We start from the raw sequence: 19,482 nt of genomic DNA, 5'->3' as shown, positions 1-19,482 counted from the left end.
GTGGGAATATAAGATTGAAAGGAATCAAAATTTTGGAAATCAACGATTTCAATGTTACCCTCAGGAGATTGGGAAGCATGATCAATGTTTGCTAATTCATTATTCAAATGCAATGTATTTCCAGTGATCGGGCAACAGATGAGACATGGTCAACCACTACACATAAATCAATCTGGGGGACTTTGATAAAACTGACATCAACCACAAAATATCTTTATCTTCAACAATCCTAATAATATTTGAGTTGGCATAACCAATTTGGTACATTGTCAAATGAAATATAGTTAACTCAATGGAGAGAAATTTTTACCTTGCATATATTCCAAAAATGGTTGGAATGATGAATTTGATAGAATATACGCATCAAAATATTGAAAATCATGATAGTGAGAATTCTCTTCTCATCGACCATAGAGGAGTCTAATGTGTTGTAAAGCCATAGCAAAAATAGTAGCTTGTTAAAAAACCATAATAAAATCTAAATTGATGAACACTTTGTGTGAGTAACAAAAGTTATGACCATTTTTTCTGAAGTGATATTTTTTTTCCAAATCATTAAAATAATAGCAAAAACAGTATATAAAACTAATTTATTAAGAATATGAGAAATATACAGCTAATTTATTAAAAATGTATATAAAAAGTTATAAAAACCATTCAAAGATTTGAATAAAATCGAATACGTATAAAGTAATGAAAAACCATTCAAGATTTAAATAAAATATATGGATAAAATAAAAGTTAATAATATATGAATATTTAAAATATAATTTGGTTGAAAAATATGAATTTTTAATTAAGGTGAAATTAATTCGAAAAGTGGTTAAACAAAATCTAATATAATAATAAAATATGAAGGTTATGTTAATTACATGTCCAAAATTAGGACGAGAATTTTTCTTGTGGTCATGTACATATGACGTGAGTTGTCATAAATCTTGTTTCCTATTTTTTAAAACAAAATCTTAAATTTTATCATATTCTCCCATTCCCCTAGTTTTTAACCCCGAATTGACTCAACCAATTGGTTTAATTTTGTTTGGGCTCTTTGGTCTTATTAAATCGAAGTAGGGAGAAATTGGGCTAAAGATGACTAAAAGCTCGGTGTTTGACCTAGTCAACTAGGTTTTTTAAAAAAAAGGTAATTGATGTTTTTTCTGTTCAGCCGCCAGAACCCCCCGTGCGTCTCTCTCCCGCACAGTACTCTCTCTCTTCCAGCCATCCCTCTCTCGCCCCAGTCTCGTCCTTCTTCACGCACGCTAGCGCCGCCGCAACCTCCTCACCGGACGACGACTGCCGCCGAACGCCGTCGGTAAGTCCTCCGTTTCTTCCATTCGTTCTCTCTCTCTCTAACGTTGTTCTCTCTCACTTCTCTTCCTCACAAATCCCCGTCGCCTGCCAGTTAGCACCACCATCGCACGTCTCCGGTCGCCGCCGCCGCCAATTTTGGTTGTGGGTAAGAGTTCTGTAAGTTTTGGGTTTTTTTTTTTTTTTTGGGATGATTCTTGAATACCCACACACACTACAACAAATAACGCATTTTATAGCATTTTTAATAAATTGCTATAGAAATCCCGAAAAGAAATGCGTGATAGTCTGTTTTCTTTTAAGTTGCTGCTCAAAAGTTGCACTTCCAACACTTTCCCCCTTTTCTCTTTTACATTTTTCAGACTCCTGCTATGTCTCTCTCTCAATTTTGTGTCCCTCCCCCTACATTGTCCTTCTCTCAAGCCCTAAGTCTCTTTGTCTCTCTGCCCATGACCGCCCCAAGCTTCACACTAGCAACCACCGGCAACGACAACTCCACCTGTTACATAGTGAGTCTGAGAACGTTGCAGGTGGGGCTGCGATTTAAAATGTAAAAGGGGTAAGTGCCACATTTTGGGTATGAATTGTGATTGGAGAAGCTCAGTAGATGGATGGGCATGATTCGTTGTGAAGTTCGATCCTTTCCTTCCTCCTACCTTGGCCTTACTAGGGAAGATGGTTAGACCTGTGGAAGAAAGGTTTTTTCTCCAAGGTTGGTAGCCTTATCCTAATCAGAACGGTGTTGAGTGGAATTTCCAGTTCGGTTTCCCGAGTATTGAGAAGCTTATGAGAGACTTTCTTTGGGCACAGGTGGAGGAAGGGAAAGGGTCTCATCTGGTTAACTAGGAAGTTGTGGGGGAGACATGTGAACTAGATGGTTGGATATGGGAAATTTAAGGTTATGCAATAAAGCTCTGTTGGCTAAAATTAAATGGCTTTGGCACTTTGCCGTTGGGCTCAAATCCTTGTGGCGTAGGATTATTATAAGCATCGCCCCCACCCCTTTGAATGGGTGGCAAAGGGTGTTAAAGGGATGCACCAGAATCTTTGGAAAGATACTTCATTGATCTCCCTTCTTTCTCTCATCATGTTCATTGTGTTGTGGGGGAAGGTAAGGAAATGTGGTTCTTGGAAGATCAGTGGGTGGGGGATAGACTCCTCTCCTTTGCGTTTCATTGGTTATATCATTTATCTTTGTTTAAAAATCATCTAGTGACCAGTCTTTGATTTCTTGGTCTGGTCTGGAGAGCTTTGTGACATTTTCCTTTGTTTTCCGATGTCGGTTGTCCAATAGGGAAACAAAGGAGATTGCCTCTCTTTTTTCTCTACTTATCGGAAGGCGGAGGAAGACTTGGATCATCTTTTTTTGGGACTTGACATTTGCGAGATTTCTGGAACTACTTCTTTCAAGAGTTTAATTTTGAGTTAGCTCGCTTAAGGGATGTTCATGCAATGATTAGGGAGTTCCTCCTCCATCTACCTTTTAGAGAGGAAGGTTGTTTCTTGTGGTTTGCCAGGGTGTTTGCTTTGTTGTGGGATCTTTGAGGGGAGAGGAATAATAGAATGTTTAAACGTGTGGATAGGGACCCTAGTGAGGTTTGGTCCTTGGCGAGGTTCCATGTTTCTCTTTGGGCTTCGGTTCTGAAGACTTTCTATAATTATTGTTTAGGCAACATCTTATTTAGTTGGAAACCATTTCGCTAGTGAATTTTTTGTGGACTTTGTTTTTTGTATGCCCTTGTATTCTTTCATTTTTGTCAATGAAAGCATTTGTTTCCGTAAAAAGGTAAATATATTGTTGAATAAGAGTCCAGTATTTCTTTGGGAGGCTATTTTTGGTACACTATACACCAAATCTAATCTTACTTTGTCTCTACTTTTGTGCATCACCTAATTTCTCTCTTCTCTTGGATTTCTTTTCATTTTTCACGGTCAATTGGTGCCCTAATTTTTCTCTAAATTTTTAAAAGATTTTTCAAGTAGTACTTTGTTTTTCATACTCCACTCATTTAATCATTATTGGGGAAAAAGTTCTCTCGTTATTTTCATTGTTCACGATTTCTTCAATTTAGGGTATGAGGTTGTTAGTTTGACCCATGCAATTTGGTGAACTGTGCAGGTATCAAAGAAGAGGGGTTTTTGAAACTGATTGCTGAAATACAGTTATCAATCATGGTCAATTGGGTTTAAGGTATATGTTCTTATTACTGTTGGTTACATGGGAAGAATTAATGGAAAAATATTGTTTTTAAGAAAATAAACTTTGTATGGGTACCTCATAAACCCTTGCAATCTTTGGGTTGGTAAATAATTGTTTCCTCTAATAGTTGCTTAAATGGATTGTTAGAATATCCTTTCAGTATATGTTTTGAAATTGTATATTATTTGAATGTGGTCTTCTCTTGAGATTATACTGATTGGTTGAACATTTTTATTTAAATTCTTTATTCTATGATTATTTAAATAGAGAAATTTTGTTTGGTGCTTTATCTGTAGGAGGTTTTTTTATGAGCTGGAAAGTAAAACAAAACAACGAGAAATTAAACTTAGTCATGATTTTAGCTAGAAAGACCAAAAGATGGAGCTTTTGGAAAAGGTTCTCTTGATTTTGTGAATACAGAGTTAGATTTGATGTTGAGGTTTAATTCTATAAAGTTTGTTGTATTCTGTTAGATGTTTATATTTCAAACAAAATGTTGGATGTACTTATGTTTGAGATTCATGATTTTTATTAACTTTCGCTTAAACTATACTTAACGATTAGATTTTAGACACACAAAAGCTCTCATATTTCTTAATCAAAAATGCAATTTTTTGTAACGCTTTTGAATCAAATAAGCTTGTAAGCTTTAATGATGAGTTATCTAAGAGAGTTTAGAAAATGAATCAACGTAAACTTCCAGTTTGGTTAAATGTTATGAGTCTTAGTTGAGAGACATAACATTGCAAAATATGTAAAAAGTCCTCAAATATTTAATCGTTCAACATAAAACTGATTCCTTTTATGTATATTTTGGAAAAAAGGGATTGTAGAGTTGAATAAGAGTCTAAAGCAAGAGTGTAACAAGAAGAATCACTTTATTAGATAAGTGCTTCAAACTAGCTGATGATTTGAACAATTGAGTGTTGTATGAAATTGAAGTATGAGTTTTCCCCTTTTAAATTCTATTTTTATTAGTTGTTTGATTAAAATTGGTAAGCAAGCAAGAAAGGATAGGGTTCAAGAGCTTTTTCGATGAAGCAAAGTAGTATGATACTGGTTTGAATTGATATAGAATATAGCTTTTGAGCTCACTTTTCTCAAATTGCAAAGCTAGTAATTAACTTCTTTCATGTTTCAATTATAGATAGTACCGTTTTGTAATTTGTATGGCAAAATATTCTATAAATTCTCTCTTACTTGTTTTTAGATGCTTTATGAATAAAATGAAGTAACGAGTAGCAACATTGAAAACCTTAATTGTTCTACACCATCACCTTGCAGTTATTTGAAGTTCAAGGGATAGTTTGATTTCAGCTTTAAATATTCAAAGTGTAGGAGTGAAAATTTAAAATATTCTATGGGTGTGTACTATGTGATTATCATGCTCATGAAGCTTTCTTGAATGTGGTGTTGAAAACAATCAAAGTCATCTCACTTGTTATCTATGTGTAAAGTCAAGCCCTTATACTTGTCATAATGAAAGATGATTTTTGAGCTATCTTCAAATATACATTTCCTATATATTTCTTTTGATTAGTGATATCTAAGCACTAAAACAAGCATTACCTTTCATATCATAAATAATTTTTCCGTCCATAAATTTCTAATTTGAATTTTGATGATGGTTCCCTTTACTTTCCAGAATTGCTGAATGGGAAGACCCATAGGAAGAAGCCTTGGCTCGCTACTGAGGAATGTATGTGTGTTCTTTCTTTGCATATATATCCTTAAGCTTTTGCAGTTTTGCTTTCTATTTTTTTGATTTATCAAATCTAGAAGAATGAGAGAGAGGCTTTTTTAAAATTTTTTTTTTTTTAAATGGCTTGATTCTTTTTACTTTTTATTTTTTAAAAAAGAAATGTAGTTTCAATTTTTTTGTTCGGTAAGGTCATTTGGGGGTTTCCATATTTTTGTTAGGTCTTGTTTCTACTTATAGTCTACTTTACTGAAGTTTGTTGTTAGCCAAGTAGATATTAGCTATTTTAGATTATCACTTTATCGCATCTTATCTTTCTTAGGTACATCAATTAAATTATCTCTTATCCAGAAAAAATCTTATCTTTTTAGGTTATGCATAGTGTCTGGTGTAAACTAAAACTCTAATTTTGAATCAATATCAATTCTCTCCCAAATGAGGGAGAGATGTGTTTTATTTATAGGAAAATTGATTACAAGTAAGGCTGAATAACAACTAACTAACAAGTAACTAACTATTCACTAACTAACTTTTATTCTAACTCCCCCACATTTATTCTCAGTACACCAGTGTCCCTAGCAAAAACTATGGCAAATTTTTTACGAAGATGGTATGTTAGTACAGAATTAGGATATATGTGTGTGTGTATATATTTGGATTTCTTTGTGTTATTACAGAAAAAGGGAAGTGAGTTGAAGGTCATGAAGGTCTAGAAATTGAATAGAAGGTTTGAACATGCCTATGGTTGCTTTTATTTTTTTATTTTTTTATTTTTTAATAGAAACAACTACTTTCATTGAGAAAATACAAGAGCATACCAAAAAACAAGCCCACGAAAGGGCTTCCAACTAAGTAGTATGTTACCTAGGGAATAATTAAAAAAAAAAAAGCTTTGAAATTGAGCAAAACATGAAACTTCACTAAGGACCAAATTTCACTAAGGTCCTCCAAACCTCTCACCTCAAGTATCCCACAACAAAACACACACCCTGGAAAACCCCAAAAACCGGCCGTCCTCTCTAAAAGGTGGATGAAGGAAGAACTCCCCTATCATCGCACGATTGTCCCTCTGGCTGGCAATCTGAATATCAAACTCCTGCAAGAAGCATATCCACATGGAACTCGCATACCAAAGTAGGTGAACAAAGTCTTCCCCTGTCTTCCGACAGAGAATACAATAGAAAGGGCCTTTTAACGAGGCCATCTTCCTAGTAAGCCTATCCAAGATGTTCACTCGACCTAACAAGACTTGCCAGGTAAAGAACTTGATTTTCTTTATATCTTTGTCATCCAAACCACATCAAAGACCGACTCACTAGGAGAGGGATCCAAAAGCAATATGAAGAAAGACTTACAAGAGAAGCCATTAGAAGAATTGGGCTTCTAGACATGAACTTCCCTCCTCCCCTCCCTAAAAACACATTCATCCAGCAAAGAAAGAAGGGAAAAAATCTCCGCAGTCTCCCTATTGGATAAATGACGATGAAAACCAAAGGAAAAAGACAGAGCTACCTGACTAGAAGCTAACCTTTTACGTATCTTCTTAGAAATGGAATCCCAGAAGGACACGACTCTCAGGTTACCCCCTAATGGATGGCAAAGGTAACTGGTAGGAAAGGAACCCACCTCGCAACCGACCACACTAACCCATCTATGAAGCTTATCCTGATCACAATTAATACCCAAAATTTGGCACTTACTCTTGTTAATTTGAAGCCTAGACATCGCCTAAAAAAACCCCACCATGTGCATAAAGATGAGGAAGGAATCCTCATTACCAGAATAGAACATCATCGTGTCGTCAGCAAACTGAAGATGAGACAGGGCAACCTCATTAGAACCAACTTTGAAAGGCTCAACAATGTTTCCTTCCACTCCCCATAAGATAAGTTGACTTAAGACATCTGCCACAATTAAGAACAAGAAGGGGGACAGAGGTCTCCTTGTCTTTAGTCTTTGTAAGCCTGAATCGATCCCTTTGGGGTTCCATTAATGAGAATAGAGTACGTTCCTAACACAACCCCAAATCCACATCCTCCATTTATACCCAAAACCTATCTTCTCCAACAATTTGTCCAAAAAATCCCAGTCGACATGATCATAAGCCTTCTTGAAATTGAGTTTGAGGATTATGCCTTCCTTTTTTTTTTATCTCTATAGTCCTCAATGGCTTCATGGGCTATAAGAGATTGGACAAAAATTTGCCTCCCAGCTAAAGGAGAAGTCGAAGGGAGCACTTTCCTAAGGCGATTAGCAAGAACCTTAGCCAAAATCTTATAGATACTCGTTTTGAGACTAATAGGCCTGAACTCCTTCACCTTATTGACATTTTCTTCTTTAGGGATAAGACACACAAAAGTTTTCACCATCGAACGATTCAAGATGCCTCTCTCAAAGAACTCTTTTTAGACACTGTCCAACTCACCCTTAACTGAATCTCAATTATCTTGGAAAAAGGCCATATAGAAGTCATACGAACCTGGGGATTTATTCCTGTCTCAACCAAAAACCACCCTCCTAGTTTCCTCCAAAGTGAAATGGACCACCAGGTCCTCATCCTGCCTAGATGAGATGGGACACCAATCAATGTCGCTCATAAACGGTTCGGTTCCGACACACGGGTTATAAAGAATGAACAAAGTCGATAGGACCTCTTCCTCAACCTCTTTGTATCATTTCTAGTGTGTTCCCCTTTCTCCAAAATCAAAGGGCCTATACTATTCTTATTCCTTCTTCTACTAGTCGGGCTATGGAAAGAGGAAGTGTAGCAATCCCCTTCCTTAGCCCATTTGACTTTAGCCTTTTGACCCCTAGTAAATGATTCTTTTCGAAGAAAATGCTTATGCTTTTTGTTGATATCGTTAGGAAGTGTAGAAATCCCCTTCCTTGGCCCATTTGACTTTAGCCTTTTGACCTCTAGTGAATTATTCGTTTCGAAGAAAATGCCTATGCTTTTTGTTGATATCGTGATATAAATGTCTACATTGTTATTGTTATGGGTTCACCTTCCATAAGGCCTTTAATAGATCTAAGAAACTCCCAATACAAATATATTCAGTAGGGGAAAATATGTTCAATAGCCCAAGATGACTACGTTTGTTGCAAAGCATGAGACAAAATACTAAAAGTGATAAGACTCTTGCCTTCACATCCAAAGCCATGATTTTGATGAGGACTCATGGTAAAGTAGAGCTGGTGTCAAAGCTTTGTAACTAAGTCCAAAAATTCATAGTATCTGTAATATTTTGTCAGTTCTGTAATTAACAACTTAAAATTTAAGAACTTTATTAAGGTAGATGTAATTTTAGTAAGCATCTTTTAGTTGCAAATATTCCAGATACAAAATACTATGGAACCTTGGGAAACTGTAGGAACTTTCACACAAAGTTGCAGTCTTATGTTAGGATTCTTCTACCTGCAAACTGGAAATCCCAACCAACACACAAATTCCAGCAAAGAACATAGCAACAACCTCTGCTCTTATATATTTATAAGCTGATCGATATTCTATTACAACTAAAAGAAAGAACAATCAGCGACGAGATAAAAATAATAAGCAACTAAAGGATAGATTTCTCAGCTCATTCAAGAGGGTTGAGCATTCCTCTCCAAGAAAGTTCTTCTTCTTCACAAAACATTTCATAACCTTCATTGGTTCCCCTAAACCCTTCTTAACCCCTCAACGGAACCTCCATCTGATTCCAACTTGTGGTCCCCTCCTCTATTCCAGCCATACTCCAACCACACTTCATGTCCCACTAATGGTTTGCCCCACTTGGAATTCCTTTCTTACCCCTCCTCTTGTAAGTATGATTTATGAATAATTGGATGCCTTACATCTTATTATGGCAACTAACAAAGTATAGAGAAAATGAAGATAATTGTTTATGTAGGTGGGATGTAAAGGAGTCTCAAGTTCTCAAAAGTAGGAGTTAAGACCTTCACAAAGCTATTGTGTAGTTGTTTGTGTTATGAGAGTTCACAAAGCTATAAATATTTTTCTTTGACGTTTCTTCTCTTTTCTTATAACTCAAGGACACAGTTGTACAACCTATAGAACAGATCCTATTCAAGTAAGGTTGTTGTTTCTTCTCCTTTCCTTTAAATTTCCTTCTCTATTTACTTGTGAAATTATGATTTTCCAAGCTCCATGTGCGCTGCGATCTGGACTCCAAGCTTTTGTTTATGGAATATTGCATTTTTGGATATTGAGCAAGCTGTAGAAAGAACATACCTTCACGTTTGGAATCGAACAATGTAACCAACTAAGAGAAGGAATAATGGAGACTTTGCAAAGAGAGTAAAAGTGAAATGAATCCCTAAATGGAAAAATGGCTAAATGTTGAGTAAGTAAAAGGAAGAATTTTTAACCCAGGGGTAAAAAAGAATTGCATTCCTAAAAATAAGGGAAAATAACTTCTTAGGATTTGGGAAGCATGCCCTTTTTATAAAGTTTTTGGTTTAATGTTTGTTTGTTTTTTTGCTTTAATGAGTCATTTGCCTTGAATATTATAATTTTTTCACTGTTGGACACCACTTGCTCCAGTTTGGAGTAATCGACATCATATGGCTGAAGAAATCTTTTGAATCTGAAATTGAATTTTGGCAATATAGCAGTTAATTGCCTTCTAGATGATGGGGAGCAGTGATGGAGGAGGAGAAGATCTGGTGAAGCAAATGACGGAGCTAAGTAAAACCCTAAAAGAAGGAGAAAGGATTCTAGCACCAACGAGGCGGCCTGATGGTACTCTTCGAAAACCCATTCGGATTAGGGCTGGCTATGTTCCGCAGGAAGAAGTTGCCATTTACCAGTCTAAAGGGGCGCTGGTATGTATGCCACATGCGTATTATCTTATTTCCATCTCTTTGTACTGCACTTTGTTGTGTTTCTTTTGCTTTTCCCTTTCATATTGAGATATAGTTTGCTTTCCCTTTATTATGTTGTTTGTACTAGGAAAATGAAATCATCCTTTGAGTTGCTTTTGTGTTAATGTGACATGGCTACTATCTAAATCACTATATTTTCCTTCGGTGTGTTGTAAAGGACAAAGCAAAGGACGGAGCAGAGTGAAATACAATAGCCCACAACATTAAGTGATCATTTCATTTGATGAAGCACACAATAGAAAAATAAAATGTGTGTACATGATGGAAAAGTCCAGTGAAAATAATGAGATAATGGAAGTGGAAGCCCTTTTTTAAAGAAAATATTACCTCACACGTGGGTTGGAGGAATTGAGCCTATGATCTCTTAGAGAAAGTAGAGTTTGACTTAAATGTTGAGCTATCGCTGATACTGGTGTAATAAGTGCCTTTTTAAGAATTTGATAAAGGATATAGCATTTTTATGCTGAAAATTTCTTATTTTTTTATGGAAAGGAAATATGATGATTGTACATGCCTCTTGTGATTCAATATTACTCATGTCTATAATCACATCTCTTGAGCTGCCTCTTGTTGATCAGGTACCCTCGATAGGAGGCCTATACATCATCCAGGACTTATTGAAGTCCTTGCATCATCCACAATTTGACATACAAACAATGTGTTGAAATGAAGCGAAGCACCCTCATTGGGCTTAGTGCCTAGGTTGCTCTATAAATCATTGATTTTCTTTGCTTAAGTTTAGTCTTTAGGGTGTGCTTTTTTGTGGGGTCTTTGTGGGAGAGAAACAGTAGAACCTTTAGAGGAGTTGAGAGGGACTCTAACGACATATGGTCCCTTATTACGTTTAAGGTTTCTCTTAGGACGTCGTATCATTTCCTTTTTTTTTTTTTTTTTTTTTTTTTTTTTTTGTGAATACTTGTTAGGTCTCATTCTTCTTGATTAGAGCATTTTTCTCTATTTGGGCTACCTTTTTTGGGTTTATTAATTTTTTTGGATGCTCTTGTCAACATCTTTATGGGCCAAAAATTTTTCTCCTGTAAAATGATGAAGATTAGCTTATACAATTCTAATCATATCTCGCTTGAGTAAGGAAACAAAAGAAAAAATTTATTATATGTTCTGGAAAACTGATGATTTGAGTGAAAGGCAGCGACTTCATTCTATTATTTTTCTGCTAGAAGTTTAATTCCTATGTTAGTGTTCCCTACAAGTCATCTTTGTGGCATTCATGGGGCTTCTTTTGTTTCTGTGGAATACAGTGGAAAAAGGAGATGTCATCCCACGATGGACCTCCTGGTTATGATCCTCCAACAGATGTAAAATCAAAGACCAAGTCAGCTAAGCGGAATGAGAGAAAGAAAGAGAAGCGACTGCAGGTTTGTCTTCCCCTTTGTTGGGATGGATAGGCTATGTTTCTGATGGCAGTTCAAATATTGTGAGAATTTATTTGAAGAGCTCAATAGGAGTTCATTTTGGTTTATTTTCCCTGGGTAATATGGTCAACTGATATGATGCCTATCATCCAAATGAATTTATTTATGATTCCTAAATGGTGAGGAAAATAACTCAAATTTATAGTGCCGATTTTATGCTTATTTAAAGTGTCCTGAGGGTAGAAAAGGTTTTTCATCTTTACTCTATTTTCTTTTCCCCCATGCAATGAAGTATGAGTCTGGTAGGTGATGTTTTCAACTTTAACCGAGGATTCAGCTTGTAAGCTTGAGCCATAGGTCTTTGTGCCTAGAACTTGCACTAATCTGTACAAACATTAATTGATTTTATCTCTTGCCGACTCTTAGAATCTCAGGTGTGTGAGTCATTAAATAGTCAGAAGATGAAACTCATTCAAAGCACATGGCTGCGATGACTAGATTCAAGTAAGCTGTGGCAATTTCTAGGAAGAGTTTCTTTCCAGAAATACTGAGTGGAGTTGGTCCTATATTGTCTAAAAGTTCTATAATTTAATTTTAGACCTACATTCTAATTTGTGATGGTTTTCAACAACTAGGTTTTTCTAAGTTTTCCCGTGAAGATTTTTTTGGGGAGAACCATATATTGAAGGTTGGCATTAGTGTCCTTTCTGTTATTTCCATGCAGTTATAAATTATAATACAATATATATATTTATATGTGGAAAAGGAAACAGAACTTTTTATAAAATGAAATGAGACTAATGCTAAAAATTACATTAGCCTTTAAGAGGAGAGAAACTGAGAAAAACAAAAGAAAACAATACTATTGATATACAAAGAATAGAATACATCAAAAAGCAAACACTTAAAACCTACCAAATCAGTTCCAGAAAAGAAACCAAAGCTAAAAAACACATAAACTTTAAAGCCAAAGCCAATTGAAGACCATTGAGCAGACGAGGAAGGAAGTTCTTTAAGACAAAAGAGAAGATCAAACCACAAAGCAAACCAACTTTTAAACTGTTGCTTCCAAGCTTGCAACTACTAAGAAAAACACAACTTCTTAAGGGCAAAATGGTAAGGCTTAGTCGAAAAACCACGAGAATTCCACAATAATAGTTTAGTTCCTGGACCAAGCCACAAGCTACACTTTAACGGAAGGAGAATGAGGTGAAATTGACATCATTTGCAAACCACATTTTTCAGTCAAAGCAAAGAATTTGACAGGAATTATGGGTGACTTTTTTGCTTGAACATTTTCACCATTTTGAAACAAGGTGTCAAATCGTTTGGAAAGGAAACCTCTGAATTCTCCTTAACAAAATTATCTTCTGCTTAAGAGTCCATAATATCTTCGCTGCTTACACTAACAGCTAAATCTCCATCAGAATCATTACTAGAAGATTGTCTTTAGGAGGTGGATGACTATAAACTTATTTAACAAAAGAAATATTTGTTTTGGGATATTAATGACTGATTGGCTGAAATTCAAACCAGGAGAAAAAGGATGTAGATTGTGAACCTGGCTGTGAATCTTCTATTAGGAGACATGTACAAGATTCCTTCAGAGCATCTGAATTGAACAGAAGATCTTTCAATCTTCTCTTTACTTCCCTTTAAGTCAACAGTCAATGGAGTGTGAACAGAGATTTCCAAAGAACAATTAAGACTCTCGATGGGTACTGGATCTGCCTCATTCAGAGCTGAAACAAAATTAGTATCCTTGTCTGATGGTATGGGAACACCATCTTCAATAAAATCAGATACCTCATACACATCTTCATCTTGCTTAACTTCAATCAATCTTGCAATATCCAAAGAAATTTTGAGGACCTAGCAGAGAAATATCACCTAAGCTAAGGTGAAATTACCATTACCATTAGACTGATCTTTAACTTCAATTTCAGCGGGGAGAAATCCACACAAATTTCTTTTAACTTCTATACAGGCTTTAGAGCAATCCAAGAAATTCAGTGTTGAGAAGAAATACTAACCAAACCCCAAGGTTTTCTTCGATGGCTTCAAATGCAGGACATGTCCAACGACCTCCATAGTTCACAATAAACGTCAGATGAGAATGTACATTGTATGACCAATTTTATACTAAATGTAAGGAACCAATGTCCCTCCATTTTCTATTGAAGTCCATATCAGCAAAACTATCTTCGAGTTTTATCAATGCCTTATCAGTTATGAAAGGATTGATTAGAACTTCAAACTGAAAATAATCTTCCAAAAGGAGACGAATATCCTTCCAAGAATAGTGGACACCTTCAAATCATCTAGGAAAGTTGGAGCTAAAGACTCACCAACTCTAAACCGAGGGGAGGACATCAAACATGATTCCGCTTTGCCCAAAAAATCTGTAATCGTCTCCTAGAAAACTATCCAACCTATCTTCAAGAAACCAGTTGGAACATGCGACTTTTCTTACCATGAGTAGAGGCCAAATAACCCATTCAAACTGAACAATTTAAACTTAGCCAAACGAATGAATCTAAAGTTGTATTGATCTTTCTTGGAGAACACATGAACCGGATCTTGTAACATCTCAACTAAGGATAGTTCATACCAGCGGAAATAAGAGATTGAAAGGTAAGGTCTCGTTTGATAACTATTTGGTTTTTGGTTTTTGGTTTTTTGTTTTTGAAAATTAAGCCTGTAAATACTCCTTTCATCTCTAAATTTATTGCTTTATTATTTACTTTTACCAGTGTTTCAAAAACCAAGCTAAATTTTCAAAACAAAAAAAAGTAGGTTTTAAAAAGTAGTTTTTGTTTTTAGAATTGGGCTAAGAATTCAACTCTTATATTTAAGAAAGATGCAAATCATGGTAAGAAATTGAGAGGGAATGGGCTTAATTTTCAAAAACCAAAAACGAAAAACGAAATGGTTAATAAATGGGACCTAAATCTTCTGAATTTTACTTGAAATCTCAATAGGAAACATGTTCTTCTCACACCTAATCCAGAAATAAGAGTTTCGAAAACAACTCATTGCCTCCCATGGGTACAAAGTCATCTTGCTAAATGTGGCAGTAAGTGAGTTTTGCCACAGACATCTTGAAATTGTGGATTTTGCTGCTCTTATGGAAGTTCTCTCCGGGGCTATGGTAAGTGATGGGTTTGATTCTAGATTTTGGAGTTTGGAGGCCTCATGTTCATTCTCGGTGAAATCCCTCTCTTGCGAATTAAGGTCTTTTTCTCCTTTATCGAAGGGGATTTACTTGGCGTTATGGCAATCAGGAAGTCCCTTTGCGAGTTTCCATTTTATCTTGAATTTTATTGAACAGTAGCCTCAAAACAGTTGATTCTTCAGAAAAAATTAGCTAATTCCTGCCTTCAGCCCTCAATCTGTTTCCTCTGTTGATTAAGTGTGGAAAGCTTCAACCATGTTCCTTTTGCTTGCCTTTCTATCAATAGTGACGGTGCAATCTCCTTAATTTCTTCAGGTTACCGTGGTTTTTTGACTCCAATATTAAAAACAATTTACTTCAATTGCTTGAGGGTTTTTCCTTTACAGTGAGGCCACGGCTAATTTGGATTGATGCCGTGAAATCCCTTGTATCAAGCTTGTGGTTGGAAAGAAATTTGATCATCTTTGAGAAGAAGTTCTGCTCTAGTTCAGATGAAGCTTGCCTCAATGCTTCACTTTGGTGCTCTCTTACTACATCCTTTACTGGCTACTCTTCTTAGGACATCAATCTTAACCCACCAGCCTTTTTAACTCCTACTTAGTTTGGCTTTTGGTTGATCATTTTTTATGTTGCTTCTTTTTCAGCTTATGGAACTTATTATAATTATGTTCTGTTTGATGGTTTGTTTCTTGTTTCTTTTTTCTCTCCTCTGTGGAGTTCTGTAGTATCTATTTAGCATTAATCTCTTTTTTCATTTCGTCAATAGGTTAAAATAAAAGAAAAAAGAAAAAACCCATATCAATACTTAGAAAGATAGTTTATATGCATATTTGGATTTAACCATATGCAACTTAACTTTGTTATTTTCAGAAAGGCTATCTTAAATAAAAAATTTCATGGGTTGAGTTTATTTTTTTATATTCTTCATTTTTGCATTGGTTCGGACTTGACCATGCTTTAGAGTTTACAGATAACCGTTTATTTATTTTCTAACAAACAGCTGTGTCTTTTCCTCACTTATCTGCAGGCTGCTCATGAAAAGGATAAAGTCTTGGAACAAGTGGTTGTTGGAGAGAACACTGAAGCAAAGGAATCATATGTAGATAATAGGCTGGAACCTGTCCAGTCATTAAGTTCCCAGATGAATGAACTTGCTGTTTCTACAAATCCGAAAATTGAGAGCCTTTCTTCCGAGCCAATTGATGATCCACAGTTTCCTTCCAATGACCTCGATAAGAAAATTAGAGCAATTAAAAAGAAGGTGAAGACAAATTTGCGTTGGTAGAATATTACAAATCATCTTTGCTTCAAAGTCTCATGAAAATTTGTCAATCCATTGCAGGCAAATATGTCTTTTATTTAAATTATATTCAAAGTTTAAATATCTTGATTTCCTTATGAAGTAAAAACCATAGTTTTCATCACACAATACTGATTCTAGAACTAAAGGGAAAACCATTGGACACGACCCGTATCAATCTCTTTGAACAACTTTTTTCTCATTGGTACCCTTGCTGGTTTTGCATATTGGCCGGAGTAGATATTAAAGTTTCTCTCTTCTGCTCTTCTTGCTTTGTAATCTTTCTTAGCCCATCTGTTCCCTAAAAACTGCTGAATGGATATTTTCCTCTTTTTGCACCTCTTTCTTCATGGTTCTTGGTGATCTCTTATAGCCCTCTCATAACAATTGTTCAATTGTTTTATAACAGCATACCTTAAATCAGGCCTGCCACTGGAATTTTCTGTTCATCTCCCTGAAATCCATCTCATACTCTCCCGTATAAATCCTAGTCATGCTTCAACCTCATACAAAAAGTTCTCTGTCTACTTTCCTCTTGCAATTTCCAGCTTCAAAAATTGAAGAGGTGGACACATGAGTCCGCTACGAGTGATTGATTTCCAAAGTCCAATGTTTGAGTAGTCTTGCAATTCTATCTCATCTCTTCCTAGCTGTATTAGCTCTAGTATTACAGAAGAATACTACAGTTGGAATATAACATGCCAAAGAGTTTCGGGCCCAGATAGTTATTACAGATGATTCTGGTGGTGGTTTGTTTTTGGAGATGCAGAAGTTGACCTTTTGCTATGTCGTTGAATGAAAAGCTCTCCTTTAAAAGAAAAGTGCTTCCTCTAAAGCACAATATATTAGAATTGACAAAGTTTCTTTTGTTTATGTAATAAAAAACCATGAAAAATCTGAAGTTCTTTTAAACTTTAAGGATGACTGCATTCCAACATTTTCACAGAGCCTAATGGATCTTCCTCCCAGTCTCGGCATATGTAGGAAAACATCTAGTGGTAGGATTCAAAAGCCTACAATGTTCTTTGTCCTGTTCGCTCTTCATAAACTTATCTGGCCAGTGAGGAGTATACTTTATGCAAGTATAACTTGTTCAAGAAATTCATTTATTCTTGCAATATAAGTACTCAGTGCCAATACTGATAAGTTTTTGACAGATCAAATATAACAATAACAATCTGAGCTAGCATATTCTTACCCAACTGATTATGCGAACATCTTTTAGTGAATTATTGGTTGCTTTGTTGACGGCTGAAGATTTGAGTTTTTTTCTTGACATTTGCAAGTTTACTTTAGTCTGTCTATGCATTACAACATCCTTGATTTTCCTTGCCTCGTTCTCTTGTTTGGATTTGCAGATTCGAATTGCAGAAGCTCAGTTGCAAAAGACACCACTGCATGATATGAAGCCAGAGCAGTCGAACAAGTTATCGAAACTCGAAACTTGGCGCTCTGAACTAACCCTTTTAGAAGAAGAAAGGCTAAAACTAAATTCTTCGTCGTGAATGACTGCATATTGCATTATCACTTTATTTATGCTTTATGATGAGGGGGAAAAAAAAAAGAAGAAACCAGGGATTGCTGCAACAAAATCATTTCGATTTCCACTTTTGAAAATCTAATCACCTGTAAAACCCTACTCTTTTTTAATGTGGTGTGTGTAATTGCATTTCATTCAACTGGTTTTAGCAACCGCTTGAATTGTAGATAGTTTTGAAGACATTGATTTTCTTTTGCTTCAACATGAGTTATTTATGTGATTTCGAATCATAATGATCAATGGATATTTTAGCTTATCAAAGTCTTTTTTTTCTTTTTTTCTTTACATTTTTTTTTTTGAAGAACAAATGAATTTTACTTTTGAACTATAGGCCGGAAATTTGAGTTTCTGTTGTCTTGTTATACTGAAATGTTGATGTTGACAAGAATTTTATTAAAAATGTTGTAAATCATGAAAATTGATGGAGGTCATGCAAATTAATAAGATGTAAACAATACTTTAGCTTATCATTCCTGGTTGCTTTATTCAGTTTAATGTTGCTATCTGTAACAGAGTAGATCACACATGCATCAACCCATTTAATAATCTTTTGTTTGACTGGTTGATTCCTTGAATGTTAAGGATTGTCTCATCATTTTTGTGCCTTACAAGGGATTGCAATAGAAAACAATTATCTTGGTCAATAATGATAGTTGACATTATAATAGAGTTTTATTTTCTCTCAAAAAGACCTTTCAAATGAGGTGATAGTAGTGTATGTTGAATTATGGATGGTTGAATAGGCAAATCTTCTGTAGATCACAACCAATTGTTTTGTGCATCCACATAGGTTAACCCTTTCATTGATTGGTCATGATCAAAAGATCCTTCCTAGTCACTCATTTCTTCTTCAAATTGCTGCTTCTCTGCCATTTGTAGTGTTTCAAGGCTTGAGTGTTTTCCCAAATCCCCAGAGGCTGATTTTAATGCATTCAAGACATTAAATGTGACTTGTTGATCTTTTACTGGCATTGTAAGTTATTCTTATTGAAAATCTATCAATATTCTGTCTGTGGCTAAGAATGGTGTTCTTAATGATAAAGTTTACATGGAAGCAAAATTATCTTCTTTTACAAGTACATCACTAGTTTATCTACTTTTACATTTACATCCTCAATTTTTTTTTGTTGGCTTATTAGCCACATATCTGTCAGTTGCATAGTTATTATAGTAGGGCTAACTTTACAATGCCTAGTTTGTTAAAGGCTAACGAGGGCATTAGGTTGATCATAAGGCACATCCAACGTTTGTTCCAACAATCATGCAAGGAATTGTGGAACTTCCAAGATCTTGTAGCTTTGGTAAGCATCTAGCTTGTTAACAACGCACTACAATTATTTGTCAAAGCTATTGTTTTAAATTCTCCTAACATGTACTTGGTTAAGATGTCCGTTAAAATTTTAACATGGTTAGACATTTCCTTGAGTGTCTTTACTAACAATATATTGATATGGATTTCTTGAATCTATGTGGAAATGGTGGAGGTGCTTTAAAACCTTAGGGTGTGTTTGGGGTAAGGATAATCTAAGAACTATAATAACCATCTCTTGCTACAGTAAATACTATTTTGTATTATCTAATTAGTTACAGTCAATATTATTTCAAACTTCTGTTTTCTACGATATTTAGTATTTGCTAGAGGTTTTATTATTTTACATTCATCGTTTTTTTTATACTTTGTTACAATGTTTACTATTTTTTTCTTAAACTAAAATAATTTACACCTCAAACATATACTATTGTGATTCAAACTAAAATAATCCACACCCCAAACAACATACTATTATAACCTAACTATAATAATGTAGGACTATAATAACCAATTTCTTGTTTCAAACGTCTCCTTGATATTTTTGAGTTACTGATTTAGGAATTGTTGTCTTTATTTGACTCTAGGTGCATTGCAATTATGTCACCCATTCCAACGCCTAATCTATCTTTAATTGTTTCTCGGACTTCATATTATATGTTTTCCTATCATCTCTCATTTCAATCCTTGG

General features: G+C 35.2%; 1 protein-coding gene across 4 annotated transcripts; it reads left to right on the top strand.

Moving 5' to 3' along the window:
• Nucleotides 1-1,096: 1,096 nt before the first annotated feature.
• Nucleotides 1,097-17,743, top strand: LOC120077844 (partner of Y14 and mago). Of its 4 annotated transcripts, none has more exons than XM_090314028.1 (8): nucleotides 1,097-1,316; nucleotides 1,407-1,456; nucleotides 3,428-3,499; nucleotides 5,154-5,207; nucleotides 9,825-10,034; nucleotides 11,354-11,470; nucleotides 15,670-15,903; nucleotides 17,301-17,743. In XM_090314028.1, the coding sequence occupies exons 5-8, from the start codon at nucleotides 9,840-9,842 to the stop codon at nucleotides 17,445-17,447; spliced, it is 693 nt and encodes a 230-aa protein (XP_090170154.1). In that variant the 5' UTR covers nucleotides 1,097-1,316; nucleotides 1,407-1,456; nucleotides 3,428-3,499; nucleotides 5,154-5,207; nucleotides 9,825-9,839; the 3' UTR covers nucleotides 17,448-17,743. The 4 variants fall into 4 exon arrangements, with proteins under 4 accessions (XP_090170154.1, XP_090170152.1, XP_090170155.1 ...); XM_090314026.1 differs by having other exon boundaries at nucleotides 1,144-1,316; nucleotides 9,822-10,034; XM_090314029.1 differs by having other exon boundaries at nucleotides 1,144-1,316; nucleotides 1,407-1,467.
• The last annotated feature ends 1,739 nt before the right edge of the window (nucleotides 17,744-19,482 follow it).

Source organism: Benincasa hispida, chromosome 5 (genome assembly GCF_027475165.1).
Source record: "Benincasa hispida cultivar pf3 chromosome 5, pf3_genome.v1.1, whole genome shotgun sequence".
Classification (NCBI taxonomy): domain Eukaryota; kingdom Viridiplantae; phylum Streptophyta; class Magnoliopsida; order Cucurbitales; family Cucurbitaceae; genus Benincasa; species Benincasa hispida.
The sequence above is the reverse complement of the archived record's forward strand: the minus strand, read 5'-3'. Positions and strand labels throughout refer to the sequence as shown.

Bases quoted from the DNA above. Each gene is read 5' to 3' on its own strand.
- LOC120077844 (XM_090314028.1), top strand. From the start codon at position 9,840: ATGATGGGGAGCAGTGATGGAGGAGGAGAAGATCTGGTGAAGCAAATG. The intron at 10,035-11,353 runs GTATGTATGCCA...TGTGGAATACAG, and splicing joins ACCAGTCTAAAGGGGCGCTG to TGGAAAAAGGAGATGTCATC. The intron at 11,471-15,669 runs GTTTGTCTTCCC...ACTTATCTGCAG, and splicing joins AGAAAGAGAAGCGACTGCAG to GCTGCTCATGAAAAGGATAA.